Source organism: Protopterus annectens, chromosome 11.part0 (genome assembly GCF_019279795.1).
Source record: "Protopterus annectens isolate FY-2018-M chromosome 11.part0, PAN1.0, whole genome shotgun sequence".
NCBI classification, from domain to species: domain Eukaryota; kingdom Metazoa; phylum Chordata; order Ceratodontiformes; family Protopteridae; genus Protopterus; species Protopterus annectens.
The window spans coordinates 383,769,488-383,786,880 of NC_056745.1; the positions used below are offsets into that span (position 1 = coordinate 383,769,488).

At 35.0% G+C, this 17,393-nt stretch overlaps 1 protein-coding gene across 1 annotated transcript in view; it reads left to right on the top strand.

Annotated features, from left to right (window-relative positions):
- LOC122815403 (thymidine phosphorylase) overlaps positions 1-17,393 on the top strand; it is a 381,517-nt gene that overhangs the window by 249,256 nt on the left and 114,868 nt on the right. The window contains exon 5 of the mRNA XM_044087870.1: positions 3,116-3,245. Coding sequence (XP_043943805.1) covers positions 3,116-3,245 — 130 coding nt within the window. The remainder of the gene's footprint in view (positions 1-3,115; positions 3,246-17,393) is intronic.

Sequence of the window (17,393 nt, forward strand, 5' to 3'; positions counted from 1 at the left end):
ATTTTATGGTCCAAATTGAAGACTGTTGGACAGAAATTACTTTTATTATATATTTTTTATATTACTTTGATTTCTATTTATAGCCATCACAAACTAGCGATCCTGGTTGTAGTAGACCAACCCCCTGGATGGCTTATCCTGCTTCTACAGGCCAGGGTAAGTCCCATCCTCAGTATATGGTGGCCCTAGAGAAATGATTCAATGAAAGATTAACACACCACCCCCACAGGATCAGAATATGTGGACCCCAGGGGCAAGTTAAGTGATGTTTTTTAAAAAAGAAGCAGGATTGGTCACCAAGCGTAAGACAAGCTGACTATCGAGTGAAGCAGTGAAATGAAGTGGGATCCAGTCACTGGCAATTATAATAAAAACAGACAAGAATTAAAGAAAAACTCCCACTTGTGTTCATATCTACTAGCTGTCAGGTACCTTAAAGGCACAATTTATTCCTCACACATATCCACCCTCCTGTAAAAGTGGAGTAAGTTTTCAAGACTAGTACCTGTTTACTAATACACACTTTTATAAGTTATTGGAGAAACCAAGCTCCCTACTGACAAAAAGGTTAGTTAAGAATGCCAAAAGTAAAAAAAAGGGTCCTAACTCTGTGTTAACACTTACATTTGAATTTTTTTTCATATTATATTGTTATATTTTTCATTTGTTTTGTATAGACAATCTGGCCCTTCAAAGGCACTGGTAATTCTTCACACCCACCCACCCTCATGTAAAAACAATGTCATCATTTCAAAAATAGTTACTAATAAACAAGAGGAGGAAGCTATCTCTTTATTGACTAAAAGGGTATGTTAAAAAGACAAAAAAGAAGAACATGATGGCTTTGATGAAGCTTTGACTAAAGCACTGTGATCAGTTTACTGAAGTTTTTAGTAAAGTTTACCAGACAGACTCTATTAGATTTCTGACTGTATTTTTCCCTGCACCTTTCCTCCGGTGTGTTCTATTTTGGATCATGTTACATTTCAATACTAATAAATAAAATTCAACAGCTATCCAGCATCCAATCAACGGGTGGAGGGAGGCACACCCCTAATCCAGTCCCCTCAGTCCTCCAACCAGAAGTGGTTCCTGCTCCTCTCCACCTGCTTTCTTTCAGCTGGACTTGTATAAATATAACAGCACGTCCTAAAAATATATATATTGTATACAGCAGTGTTCATCTATCCCTAAATAAAGGAAATTAAATTTTCTACTAGAATTGAGCCTAGGGAGTCTTTATTCTTTTTTTTTTCTTTTTTCTTTTTATCATTAACATGAACTAAAGTTTTTACTAATGCATGAATTGGTTTGATTGGCCACAAGACCTGGACTAACTTTGTTTTCATGAAAAAACAAAAGCAGCTGAATAAGGAAACCCAGAACTTATTTAGTAGTCACAAATAATAATAAATATTCTTTCCTTCCTAATTCAGAGACAGATTTACTTGCATATCTAAGTTTGTTGTATATTTAGCTGTATGCATTCCCTGTTAGTCATTTTACATTGGTAGAACAACCAGAGAGCTTTACAAGAGGCTGTATGAGCACAAATATGCAGTATCAGCTGGTAATGAAAAAAAAATAGTTTAAGCAAGCATTATATTTTATCCAAATATAAAATGGATTTTAAATTTGTTGTATTAGATTATGTTGCAAGGCATAATAATAAGTTTGATGCTGAGGAAGAATTAGGGTGGAATGAATATTTATGGCAAGTTAAACTTAATGCTTGTTACCTGCCAGGATTAAACAACAGAGAAGATTTTGTTGCTTACCTGAAACACAAAGGGTCAAAAGCACTAAACTATTTTAATCACATGACTACATATTACATAAATGCTTGGTGATGCTAAATGTATTTACAGTGTGAAGAAGTCTGAAGGTTACAGACAAAAACACTAACTGGATGCTTGGCATTTTATTGTTTTTATCTTGTGGCTATTAAATAAGTTATTGGTTTTCCTATTCAGCTGTTTTTGGTTTTTCATGTTTTGGATAGAACAGCTTCACATTTGGTTGAATAACTTAATTTTCAGGCTAACTGCAGATAACATTTTCAAGGAACCAGGCAATATTGTTTGAGATTGGTCCTATTCAGTTTTGCATGTTAAAGAATTCTAATGGCTGTTTCTGCTTTCTGAGATAAGTGGGTATCCTTTCTGGTTAAGACTCCATTCATACTAATGGATTTAACTGTAATAAAATGACTACAAAGTGTTTATTAGCCATTATTTATGTCTGCTGAAGCAGGAGCCAAACTGGAGATATCCAATTTTGTAATCATTAATTTAAAATCTCTTGTTCTTAATTGGTAACATTGCATTCTGTGACTGGCCTGTGAAAAGGTAAGGCATATCCAGGGGAGTAAGGAACTGCTGTTTGTGGCAGGCAGTTGTGTCAGCAGTTTATTGGCTGATACAGACAATAGTACTCTATGTATTTATTTAGAGTTTTCACCTGAAAAGGTTACTAGGCTGTTGAGTTACAAAAAAATAAGATAGTTTTGAGATCACATTCAACAGAGGTAAGTTTTAAGGTCCCCATATAAAAACAAAAAAATTCTATCTGTGTAATATAGCCTGCTTTTTACTTTTTTGTGTGTTCAATTAAAATGTCTAAGCTGTATATCTTTATTGCTTGCTAACATATTTATGTCTAATTCAGACTTGGCAGGTTCAGTTCTTCAGATTTCCTTCTCCAGGCAGTTCCTTATCAGCCCTATGTCAGATGTTTTGCTGGAAGATGGACAACTTTTTTACACAATTTCATTTAATGCTTGACTGTGCAGAGAGCTAAAGCAATGAGGTGTTAATGTACTGAGTCCTGTGCTGAAAGAGTAGGGTTTAATTCCTTTCACATTCATTTGCTTACTGTTTGACTATGAGCAAGTCACTTCATCAGACAGTGCTCCTAGTTTGTCCCTGTAAAGAGATAATTTGGTGAGCAGGCTTACCTGGAAAACAAATAGGGACTAATAATAATAATAATAATAATAATAATAATAATAATAATAATAAACTGTTTGACATTAGCTTCTCTACTGGAATGTTCAACAGTTTATGAATAAGAATTCTCTCTGTTTTTTAATTATTAATGTTTTTCCTCATTACAGATGGTAGATATTTTGAAGACAGTTGGATGTTGTATTGTTGGGCAGACAGAAAGTTTGGTTCCAGTGGACAGGATTTTATACAAAATGAGAGATGTTACTTCTACAGTGGAAAGTCTGCCACTAATTACAAGTAAGGCATGATTTTAATTGTTTTAGTGTATGTTTACTATGACTGCATGTTTCTAAAAACAATGATATAAGATGAGCTGAGAAGGATTCTAGCAAGATAATGATTTTATAGCTAATAAGTATTTTAAAGTTGCAGTTTGAATTGTTGACTGGTCAGACCCACCGAAGTAGTAGAATGACAACTGAAACATTAAGCCATTGAGACCACTTTATTTCATGTAACCAGCATTCCTTGACTCTGTCCTTTAACAATCACATCCAATAAACCATGATTAATAACTTTCCAAAAGGAGTATTCAACCAGTCCCAGGGGACTCATGTTGCTGAACAGACTTCACCCGGTACTATAAGCTACCACCGATTCTGACCTACTTGTCCAACCAAAAGCCAAGAGGTATAACCCCAGCACCCACTTGAATACCATGTGCTCACTCCTTCACAGTGTTTTCACCTCTCAATGATTCATCCTAATGATGACAAACTTGGTCCAGGAAAGGAAGGGGGGATATAAAAGGGAGAAGGCCAATCAGTGATCATTCACCAGGCTGCAAAGTACAGCCTGCTCCTCCTCTGTTCCTTTGTCATTCTCATACTCCAGCTGTACATATCCAGGCAGTCGGATACTACTGATCACTGATGACATGTGAACTAACCAAGTCAACATTTCCCCAGACTGCTTGCTCTTAAATGAAACCACTTTCCATTCATATTTATTTATTTATTTTATTTTATACAAGTGCGAATAAGGAAATGCTGGTCTACAAATTAGCCACGTTATGTCAATTCAGAAATAACACTCTTGCTTTATTATATTCTTCCGCTGCTCTTTTTTTTTGTTTTGTTTATTCTTATTCATTTTTCTCTCCCTCCTTTTGTAGCAGCACGTTATAAAGGCTTTCAGTGAACAAACTGCTACAGTTGTTTTATAATTTGTACTGCAGAAAACTTGAAATATGTACATTAAATAGATCAAACCCAGTGTCAGTTAAAATCATCCCATGAGGACATAACCATACTGGGTCTTTATCAGCAAAGTTCAAATGTTCTTTGATAAGTAAATCTAAACTGGGAGCTGCACAGGCCATACTCACTGATTAATAAATCTCCTTGTTATGTTGAGTACTGTTGGCTTGACTATATTAATCCATTGAAACTTCAGTACTACAGAGGACATGATGACCATTATACTAGGAAAATGCTGCTGCAGAGTCATCAAGTCCCTCATGATTCTGCATAACAAGTGCCATTTGGCAATAAACCCAAAGCTGTCCCCATCAAAAAGGATTACTAAGACAGCACTTGGCTACCTGAGAAAAATAAATTGCACTGCTCACCATATCTGATCTCACAGAAGACCAGGGAACCTCCTAAAATGACTTCCCATATTGAAAGATCAAGTCACAGATTTGAATTATTTAGCTGCACAGTTACCCTCTTAGCTGCCTGAGCCACAATTGAATGGCTCAAAATGATAGTGCATTTGACACCTGTAACAAAGTAAAAACATTTAGTGAAATCTAGCTTGAACTACTTATATAATATATAATACAAAAGCTGTGGACCAACTGCCTGTTTGTTTTGAGACTTCCACTGACTATTCCTCCCTGGTTAGGTCTATGACCCTATCTTTCTGAAATAAGTGGGGCTTGAAACCCTGATTAGGTAACCCTTGTACTAACAAAGTCTTACAGAGTAGTGAATCCAAATATCTTGTGTTAATAGGTCAACCTGAGTTCAACTGGAAAACGAAATCCTCCAATTATACCCCTGTGTTTGCTTTCTGTAAGGTCCACACGCATCTTTTTGGGCAGATCAGTTGGCACAATGCCGTGTCTAAGAATAACTGATATCCTGATTCCCATTGATCAGTTTTAGACTTTCCAATCCTAACTAGAACTGCACTGAGTGTAACAACCTCCTCTTTCCAAGAGAAGGTTGGCACAACTCACTGAATCTAAAAGCTCCTGCATATAACCAAGAAAATAAAGTGACCCAGGTCATGTAAGTCTCGTAGTCCCCCAGTACAAAGGGCTGCGAGCTGAATATAAATGGTGCTCACTACCTCATTCACTAAGCACTGTGATACAACATAGCACATTAGACACGATCACGGGGATCATCATCTTTCTTAGTGTGATAAGCTGACAATTGAAGGTGACACTACAATTGAAATAGTGATGTACCCACAAAGTATACCCTTATATATCATAATCATAAATGTCAGAAAGAAAATTCCAGCAAGGATCACACCTTGTACCTCCCAGTCATAAGGTTTATACCCTTATTATAAGTTAGACTGGCAACCTGTAATCTGTTGCTGCAATGTATAACTAATTAAAAAAAATGTAATTAATCTACTTAACATATGCCTTCGGCATGTGCATTTTGGTTAAGAAGGCTTGAGGGCAATTTATAGTACAGTATTGTTTATATAAACTCATGGTTCTTTATGCATTACTATTGTCATATTTCTTCCTTATAAATATATACACACATCTTTTTAAATCTAAATCAAAAAGGGGTATATACCCAACAGTGCAATGCATCTAGCAGTGGCTTGACTAAATCTGAGCGGAGTGCAAATAACCAGTTGGAATCTGAATCCCTCTCCTCTGAGGTAGCTGACTGGAATTGTACACTTCACCTAAAAAGGCTGCTTAAGAGTAACAGCTGCGGAAACAGCTGATGAATGAAGTCAGAAATTGTCACCAACGATACTGCTAACATCTTGTTGTCCTGAACTTATCCCTAGCTTAAAGTATACCTTGAGCACAACATGAGGACATTATCATCTGAATGTCCACTTAAATAAACCTCAGAAGTTGACCACGTCAGAATATCTCCCAGCATGTAATTTAAATTTGCATTTGGAAATGTACCACCAAACACTTGGCAAGTATGACCCAATGTACTTGACATCCACAGAGCCACCGATTACCCCCCATCCTCTGGCCACAGAAACTATACAGTGAGTCTGACATTAGCAGGGAAATGTTACAACTGTTACCACCCTACAAAGGCATCTATGCACCCTACAAGAAACCCTTCAACAATTATTCTAACTACAGCATGACAATGAAATAGAAGTAAAGTTACACACTGATTACTCGGCTCAACCACTATCATGACAAATATGGCAGGGCAACAGTAACAAAAGCAAATCCAGCATACCTCAGCAGGATTAAGTCTCATTCCAAGACTCATAACTCTTTCTCTTTGAGTGATTTAGGAAACTAACTGCACAACAGTAGATCCATTGCTAGGGTGGGGCAAAGGGGCAGCTGTCCCAGGTTCAACGTGTTACATGTGTGTGGCTTAACTTCATATATTTTTGTCACATTGCATGCATGGTTAGTTTATACCAGTATATATTTATACATATACTTATTTATTGAAAGTTTTTACACATTAATCATTTATTTATATACACAGTTTTTATATTAGCACAAATGCACTTTAAATTGTATGTTTTGTTACTATTTTTTAAATGTGTTTTAATTTTTTTTTAATCTATGTATTTATAATTAGTTCTTTAGCTTCCTTTGTGGGTATTGTTGGTTAATTTATTAAAGGTTGATTCAATAGGTATTAGATAATTAGTTAATTATACTCCTATATAAGGGGTTGGTTTTAACTAATGTAGCATTTGCTGATGAAGTTACATTGTTAACGAAAAACTCAATGAACAAGTTAAGCATTTTTGGCTTTATTTGTGTGTTAATAAAGTTGGAGTTCATGCCTACAATGGTTCCAGGTGCTTTGTTTTTTTCGTTTTAGTGAAGTTATTTGTGAGGTGCCTTTTCCTCATCCATTTTGAGTGTGTTGGTCTAATTTTTTGAGGATGGAGCCCAAGAAGGCAGAGGAACGTGAACTTAAAAAAGTTAATGAGGTTGGTGAATTATGGAATGCCGTTGGACAACTTACACAAGTTGTCATGCTATTGAACAGTAATATTTCACAACTTCTTGATGTGCGGAGCAGTGGTTCATGTCCAGGCAACCAGGAAACCTTGCGAGAACTGAATAATGACAGTAGCTTGTCAGAGGGAACCGGATGTGTTTCAACCATTGGAAATGAAGTAGAAAACAACAATGTTTGAGATACAGAGGATATCCCGAATATTTTTAATAGCCAAGGCAGTAACATTAACAGTGTGACATTACAGCAGCTTGGGGCTAGACCTAAAGAGAAACGGACAAATATCTGTAGTCAACCAGTGAGTGAAACTCACGGTTTCAATGCAGGTAATTCACACACCGACACACATAGAGGCTTTTCTTGGCAAGACTGGCTTACTGAGACTGTTCGGTTTAATTCTAAAGATAACAGAAAGCCAAATTTGGACAGAGTTAATACATATAATGAAAATATTAATTTATTACACGATTTAATGTTAAAATACAAAACGCTTCATCTTGACAACTTATATTTAAAGCAATGTTTATCACTTTAGATTGTGCCTAAAGGGTTACGTGTATATAAATACACAAATAATACAAAGGAAGCTAGTATTAAAGAATTAATGCATATTTTCGATACATGTGGTTTTACAATCGTGAAAATCATTATCAGAGATAATGAAGCTGAAATGCAAGAATTATTTAATAAAATTGAAGTGAATGAATGTATTTTAAATGATTTGTTATACACTGTTGAGAACGAAAGGAACACATATTTTGACATTAAAAAGAAAATTGATGATAAATGTTTTAATATTTCCAGGAGAAAGTCTAAGAAAATTGAAAGGGACCTCCTTGAATATAAAGAAAATAGAAGCTACCCTAGAATTAAGTAAATATTTGGCTATGGTGGGTATTATGGGGGGTGGGGGGTGGAATAAGGAAGTCAATAATATTAACAGAAATAAATTTAGTGAACTTGGCGCATTCAATTATGTCTCTATTAGTAATGAAAGGAATATTTCAGAGGGTAACAGTATAATCAATAAAGCTTGTCACAATAATTACAGGGGTGTTACTGAGGAACAAGAATTTGGATATTACGACAATTTTGAATATGATATCTCTGACCCTTTAGAATTTCCTTTACCAAGGCGATCAGAGAGAATTCGGAACAAGCCAGCAGTACAGTATCACAATATGGAGGGGAGGACATGACACAAAATGATAACTTAGGCATGTTCAACAATGGGGCGATTATTAAGGTTAACAAACACGTTTTTAGGTTTCAAAATTTTAATATATTTAACTATAGTAGTACAGAGGTTAATGCATGGCATTTTAAGCTTTTTATGAAGGGACTAAAATTTGTCCCTAAGCGTAAAAGTGATATTAGTCAGACTATAACTGATCTAAAACTATTTGTTCAAAAGAAAAATTTAGAATTATTGTATGAAAACAATAAAGAAAAAATTGCCCTTCCACCTCTTAAGGTAAACAATAATATGTTTAAAAAGAAAAGTATAGTCAACCCTCTTTTACACACGCAGCTTAAAAAATTTGAGACAGTTGTAGAAAGAGAACTTAGAAATGCATTAACTAAGTCAAGGAATACATTCAATTTAACCTCGCAAGAGAGGGTTTTATTAAAACAATTAAGCGAAAACAAGAATATTAGGATTTCTAGACCAGATAAAGGAGGGGGGATGGTCATTGTGGACAATATTTTGCATGGAGCTAAAATGGAGGAATTATTAAGAGATGAAAGTAGATACGAAACAGTATCTATTAATGAGATAAATATTGCCTATTCTAAAATTGATTTTACCCTTAGAGAACTTCTGAGTGACACATTCATTGACAAACAAATTTTGACTTCCTTTTTGTTGAAAAACCTGTTATTCCAGTAATTTTTGGTATTGTAAAAGTGCATAAGGACACTCAAACCCCCCCAATCAGGCCAATTGTTTCAGCCAGGGGTTCAAAAATGTACCCTTTAGCTAAATTTATTGATGCAAAAATTAAGAAAGTTTTGGTAGATCAGGAAGGTTGCCTTAAAGACTCATGGGATTTATTAAGAAATGTAAAGCAAGAGTTATTTGATATTGATACAATATTTCTTACTGTAGACATTGTGGACCTTTTTTTTTTGGTCATCCCGCATGATGTAGGGATGGAATGGTTTTTAGATACTTTATTAGCCACAAAGAACTTTAACTGGTAATAATTGCGAGTTATTATGGAATTATTAGATTTGGTTTTAGCAAATAACTTTCTAGTTTTTGAAGGAGAGTTTTTTAGGCAAATACAAGGAGTTGCCATGGGGGCCTGTTGTGCCCCCGGTTTTGTGAATATTGTTTTGAGTGTTTAGGAGAAAAAGTTTTTACTTATTTCCTCTTATAAAAATCATTGGAGCTTTTATAAGAGATATCTTGATGATCTTTGTTTCTTCTGGACAGCAGGAGAAGAAAAAATAGTAGAAGTTTTACAATATATTAACAGTACAACTAGTTTCCTCAAGTTTACATTCAATTTTGATAAAGACAAATTAAATTATTTGGATGTTACTATTTATAAAAACTATGATAAGAATAGTTTGGAATCTAAGATCTACAGAAAAGAGACATTTTTGAACACATATCTGTTTTATACAAGTGCACACCCCTATAAACAGAAGAGGAACCTGGTGAAGGGGCAATATATTAGAATATCAAGAATGACCACTGTACAAGATGATTTCTTAAAAGAGTGTAGTAATTTAAAACAAATGTTTTTAGATAGGAAATATCCAGAAAATTTGATTAATGAAGTAATGGACGAGGTCAGTATTGGTGGAGGTGACAGGTTTGGCCCAATTTTAGGAATTAAAGTAACAAATAATGAGGGAAGAAATGTAGTGGACACAGTGACTGAAAAAGAAGAAAAAAACTATGATAGTGCATTTATGTTGAATTTCAACTGTAATTCAGGTATAGTTAAACAGATAGTGAATCAAAATTGGAAAATGTTTTCTGAATTCTCAGCTCTAGATATGATTTTCAAGCAACCTATTGTGTTTGGTTATAGAAAGGACATGAATATTAAAAGTATTTTAGAAAATAATTCATGCAAAAATGAGATAGGGAATAGGAAAAAAGGCACATTTAGGTGTGGAAGATGCACATAGTGTAAATATGTTATGAATAAGGAAAAACATTATTTATTAGGTAGAGATAGGTTACTTATAAGTAAAGATTATGCCAACTGTGATACAAAAGGTATTGTGTACCTTGCTGAGCGTAAAAAATGCACCTCCTTTTATGTTGGAAAAACAGAAAGGGCATTAAGAAGGAGAATTTATGAACACTTATATGACATTTGTATTTGTAAGCAGGATTCTAACAATGCCCTTTACAAGCATAACACAACATGTAAGGATGCCAAATTTTGACTTTTTTTGCGCTAGAAGTGATACCAAATGATGTTAGAGGTGGTGATTGGGAAAACAGAATAGAAGTGAGGGAATTATACTGGCAGCTTATTTTGGAGGCATGCAGGACACCAGGGTTGAATGAACATATTTCCATGGTACCTGTACTAAAGCTGAGAGCAGCAAGACTGTGAAAAAACAGTACTAAGAAATGCTTTAATACATAAGTTGGCCAGTATGTGAAGTGAAGATTTTATTAACCAATTATTTATAAATTTAAAAATATGTATTGTATGTGCTTGTACAAAGTTTAGTGAAATTACAAGTTAGGCTACATGATGGTGCTTTTTCTCTCTCTTTCTCTTTTTAGCATGTTTTACAATGGTTAGTTTATGCCAGTATATATTTATACATATACTTATTTATTGAAAGTTTTTACACATTAATCATTTATTTATATACACAGTTTTTATATTAGCACAAATGCACTTTAAATTGTATGTTTTGTTACTATTTTTTAAACATGTTTTATTTTTTTTTAATCTATGTATTTATAATTAGTTCTTTTGCTTCCTTTGTGGGTATTGTTGGTTAATTTATTAAAGGTTGATTCAATAGGTATTGGATAATTAGTTAATTATACTCCTATATAAGGGATTAGTTTTAACTAATGTAGCATTTGCTGATGAAGTTACATTGTTAACCAAAAACCCGGTGAACAAGTTAAGTGTTTTTTGGCTTTGTGTGTTAATAAAGTTGGAGTTCGTGCCTACAGTGGTCCCAGGTGCTTTGTTTTTTTTTCGTTTTAGTGAAGTTATTTATGAGGCACCAATTTTGACTGAATTAACAGGGAAATGTTACAACTGTTACCACCCTACAAAGGCATCTATTCACCCTACAGGAAACCCTTCAGCAATTATTCTAACTACAGCTTGACAATGAAATAAAAGAAAAGATACACAGATTACTCGGCTCAACCACGATCATGACAAATATGACAGGGCAACAGTAACAAAAGCAAATCCAGCATACCTCGGCAGAATTAAGTCTCATTCCAAGACTCATAACTCTTTCCCCTTGAGTGATTTAAGAAACTAACTGCACAACAGTAGATCCATTGCTAGGGTGGGGCAAAGGGACAGCTGTCCCAGGTTCAAAGTGTTACATGTGTGTGGCTTAACTTCATATATTTTTGTCACATTGCACGTACAACAGACCAGTTAAATAATATACAAGCTACATATAGTTCATTCTCAGGTAGTTGGAGACAATATTGGTACACACAGCAATATGCAGATAAATTCATTATATGAGATCCAGATCTTCATATATAGATGTATAGGTTAACTGACTATATAGATAGTGAACTTTGATGTATATATGCAAATGTTTATATATGTGCAGATGGATTACTTACAGTAGCAAAAGAGTAGTAACTACTTCAGAGTAGTCATCAACCAATTCTGTCATGAAACAATGCTCACTGTGTTTTTAAAATCTTGATGCTAGCTGGATAGTAAGTTCCAGATTGTTGCCAACATGTCACTTAGTAAAATAATGGTTCTGTAATAATTAATTAACACAAGGAACAGTGTGCTGCAAAATATTGAACACAAAATATCTGCATTACCCAATAATGTGAATACAACTTCTAACACAAAACATCACAAACAGTATAAAAACATTGTTTTTGCAGGGCTGTTCAGTTCCCTTTCATCTCCCAATAGGGGAGCATTGACCTAACACCCCCTTGTCTTTAACTGAACTGTTCAATGTTTCACAAACACATAGAAATGGAATGGTAAAAAAGCTTTTCTCTTTCCTTTATGCCAAGTTGTATAACCCAGACAAAGAAGCTGTAAAATATGGTTATTCAGACAGTAATGGCTCGGGTGCTGACCCTTATCTTCATGGGGTGCCATCATCATCTGCATCAGGTCCACAAGGCTCTACTCAAGGCTCTTGTAGCTGTTCAGTCTAGGGTGGTTTCCAGGAAGCTGCAATGAGGTGTGCCAGTATTGCCAGCTTGGTTCCATTCCCCCAGTTGAGTTCTCAAGCATAGATGAAGGCTAGTGTCCTTTCCTATTCCCAACTAGTATTATCCCTTCCCTCTAGTAATGATTTCCATTCACTGTCTGGGTAGAACTCCCCCACCCTGAAATCTGTGTGTGCACCAGTCATACCCATTACTGCTCGTCTGTCCCCTAGATGTACACGTGAGTCCCAGTGTTATGCCTACTCCATATATCACCATCATTCCTGTAGGTCCTTGATGTGATTCTGTTTATTTATGTCTGTCCCCTATATGTACATGTGACTCCCAGTGTTATGCCTACCCCATATATCACCATCATTCCTGTATGTCCTTGATGTGATTCTGTTTATGAAAGCACTACCACTGCAGTTTGTAGTTTAACATTGCTGGTGCCAGTGCCCCTCATAGCTGTATCACAGCACTTTAAATGGCTGTGCTTAACTCTTTATGAATAAAGGAGTCTAGCCTACCAAAAATAATAAACAGTTTGCATCTCCCCTATGACTGAATACCTTTCTGTCATCATATCTTCAAGTATTCCCCTTGTTTGTTTGATACTCTTATTGTATACTGTTCTATGCTTCTTTATTCCTCTGTATAGTGTTATGGGATTCCCCTGAATCCCATCCTAGCCCCCATATCTTATAGGTTGTACCTATAGGCACAGATGTTCTTGGTGTTGAGTGTTTATATTGATTTCAGCTATCAGATTTTACCTTCTTTACTGCAGCCGTTAGTTATACACTGTCTTTGGGTTAATCAGTGTCATGTGCTGTTGTTTGTATACATCTAGCTGGAGATGATGATATATTTTTGGACAATACTTCATGCTCATTGCATCCTCTATGTGTGCAGCATATTTAATACATGTGTAAGGTAACCGAGGTATGCTACAGGAAGACTGGTATTGGCAGGTTGTACCTCTATGTAATTGCCTTTCTATAGTTTCAGATCTAGAATTTACATTTCTAAATGTCTGTGTATGTAATCAAGACACTTTCAGCAGTGCATTAAATGCTTCTGTGGTGGCCACCATAGTAACTTTATTTTGCCAGAATTTAATTTGTGATGCTCTTTATATGTAGTAATTCAATAATGTTCAGCTACTTTGGAGGACATTACTCCTGAAGTAAGTTGTTTACAGGTTCTGTTCACACTTGTCATTATTTTTGCTAACAAGTATGTTCACTATTTATTGATCGTTCTTGGTCCTTCCATGCACTGATGGTGCTGACTGGTGTGTACTATTTGCCAAACCGTTCAGCTGCCTAAACCCATAGGTTTTACAGCATGAGAAGTCTGTCATGTTCCTCTCAATAGGATCACCATAACATAGCTATGCAATTTGCTTAAAATGTCTCTTCATCAGTGATAGCAGGTCACTGCTACAGTTTGGAATCACACATTGCAAGTGCTATGATTTAGGCCCTCATATTTACTCTTGCTCCACCTAGATTACTGATTTTGCTCAAAAAGTCAGACCTATTTATAGCTACATGCATTAAAAACAGAAACAGACTAAATCCTATCCCAGTTCCCTGCCACTATCTATACAGGGTCTAGTATATGAAGATCTTCTATTGTGAAAAATAAAAAATCGTTCCTCTTTGTGACCTTTTTCTATGAATGTTAAATAGCTGTAATATGATTTTAATGCTTAGACTCTGAGAGGTATATGTGGAATGCCTCTTATTTTCCACTCAGTGTGACACCTAGTTGCTTATTATGAAATAAACCTTCATTTGCAAGCTAAAAACACTGAGCCAGATTTGTCTAGTTTCATCTCAGCATGTCTGTGATATTGACTGCTTTAACCATACAGTGGATATTTGAAATCTATAGTACAGTACTTGCTAAATTTCAATGTTATGCCCCTGGCCACATTACCTAAACACATCGTATTCTGTCACTATCTTAAATACTTTCTTACTTCTTCATAATGCATAAGCTCATTTCAGTTTCAGTCATCTGTATAATGTAAATAGTTTTTCATACTCGATTCTTAACTATGCTTATCTTATTGTTGCATTACTAAAATTTTGCTGTTTGCATTGTATTGCATTGACACTGTATCTTTAGTGAATAAATTAATTTTATTGCTGTACATTTCTGACACTGTATCTTTGGTGAATAAATTAATTTTATTTTTGTACATTTCCTTGGACTGAGAATGAAATTGGTAATTTGTGATAAGTGCTCTACCCTGGTAACGAATTTCAAATAAATAAATAATAATACACCTTCACGTGTTAGTTGGCATGCAAGTCATGTGACCTGGTATGTCTTGGCACTTGTGAGCAAACCTCTAACATCATGTGTACCTCATGCCTTTTCATTGTTAATATGTAATATCTTCAGAAGGTGTCTGATACATTAATGCTTCTATACATATTTGCAAAAATTAGGCCTTGAAGACCTAGCATGGTATTAGAATGGGTCTTGCAGTTTAAAAGGAAAGGTCTGATGACAAATAAAGACATTTATTGTCTTCTCTCCCATACAGATGACAGTCACATAATTCATTTTCTCCTACAGCAACTTCTCCAGTATGGATGCTACTTTTACTGCTAAACATCTTGGGAATAAATCAAGTTGTAGTAGTTTAATATTTACATTTTGTGCATGAAGTCCCTCTTACAAAGTGTATTTTAGTCCATGACACATCCCAGCATTCTACTTTATCCCTAGGTGTTTGACAACCCCAGCTTTTTTCTTTCTTTCTTTTGAGGTGCTTTTTGCCCTTATGCATGCTCACCAAAAGGCTTTCCCAATTGAACTACAGCTCATTTCTTCCTAGTAATGGCTGTCTTCAGCTCAGAGAGGCCATAATTCAGGCAGCTATGAGGTTGTTCTGTGTCCTGTCTATATATAATCCACTCATATGCTGTCATAGTTGTGAGCTCTTATTCCCTCATCTGGCTTAGTTTGGCTTGACCCTCAGAATGTGGACCTATGGTACCTGTACTGTGTGTGTTGTCAGGCTAGGGACTAACTACATCACACTAAAAGATGGAAAGGGCTTCTTAGATTGTTATATCCACACACAGACACAATCTTGTACCATTATTCACCTTCAGAGGATCTGACTAACTTCAACTAAAACACCATTTAAGTACTTTAATACAAAGTAATTATTCAATTAATTTATACAGTTTCAACATTTCATAAAACAACAGTATCACAGTTTTCATTTTTAATGCAATGCATTCCATATAGTACTTTATAACACAGCTGAAATATTTATTTCTTGATTCAACACAATTGAATCTGTAGTCTGAAACCTTAAAATCATTTTAGTTTCCAAACCTAACAAATCTGCCTAAACATTATCATTCCTCCTCAAAAGGATGGGGTCAATACACTACGCTCATGACCCTGGAAGCAGTGAACAGCAGCACTGTTATTTTCATTTTTATTCCTGATGCCACCATAATTTTTCATAATTGTAATCTTGACCCGCATATCATTTGATTTACCAATAGTTTCATCCTATAATAAATACAATACAACAATTTAAGAACTGTAGTCAAAATGCCAGTTGGAAAGTTATGCCTCAGCATTAATTTCAATTACACACAGTTTTGTCATTTTCTTGCACATCTTTCAGTTGCCTCAACTAAATTCACCTTTCAAAGGAATATTAACAGAATCAAGCAACACACTGTGACACAAATACTCTTTTAAATTATTTTTTTTGCCTGTAAGAAAATGTCACATACTTAGATAAAGCATTCTTTACTTTTGAATCCAAGTTTAAAAGGTATCAATTTGTTATAACATTTTTTCAAAACTAGGTATAAAAGCAGTACATGCAGTTATTAAAACATTCTAGCAATTTCTCTAGCATGCCATTGCTTGTCAGTGTAACTAGCATACAGCCTCCCCACATTCCTATCTCTTTGCCTCCACATCTTTTTTTTCTGCTTTTATAAGTTGTTCTGAATAAGCTCTACATCCCAATCTGTCTTTTAGTTCATTAATGACATATTCCAAGACCAACAAATTTGAGTTTTTCCTAAATGACCCATACAATTCACCATTCTGTAATGAGTCCAATCAGTGTGCTGAATGCTGACTAGAAGCATGTATCAAAATTATTAACCACCATTGATTTCCTGTGTACCATATAGGATACTTTGGTCCCTACTTTCCCTGTAACATTTACATCTAAATGATAACTCTGTTCTTTCTCAGGTCCATAAGTAAACTGCAAACCATGGCTAATCCCAAATTACTCTAATATAAACTATCTAATCTCTTCTATTTGACCCTTCCTTACAAAAAAATGTATAACATTTATACATTACCAGCGTTCCTGTGTAACATATGGAATACTTCTGTCCCTACATTCAAAAAACAAGTAATCTCTGGGGTATCTCCAAAGTCTCAAACAAGCACTAAACAAGTATAGTGAGTCAAAAAAAACAAAACAGTGTAAGAAACTTCTCTGTGTGGAAGATTTTCAATTTATATATATCTAGTTAATCACTGTAGATTAATAATTGTGTATTAATAAGATCAGATAATGGTAGTAGAGGTAATGAACTTAAACTCGTCCTAAGTCAAAAAATAATAAAAAAAATAATTGGAAATATGATATTCTCCATGGAATTTCTTAACATTCTACTGGGGAGGTTGAGTGAAGGTGCTTCTGTCCTTTTCAGTTCTCTAATGGGTTCCAGGATGTTTTTTAACATCTGAATTTCATAATTCTCACACTAGGAATTCATTCTCTAAGTTGTTCAGGTTTCTCACTAGCTCAGATGTCATACTGATTGGGGAAGGGATGTGAATCTGTTTACATGT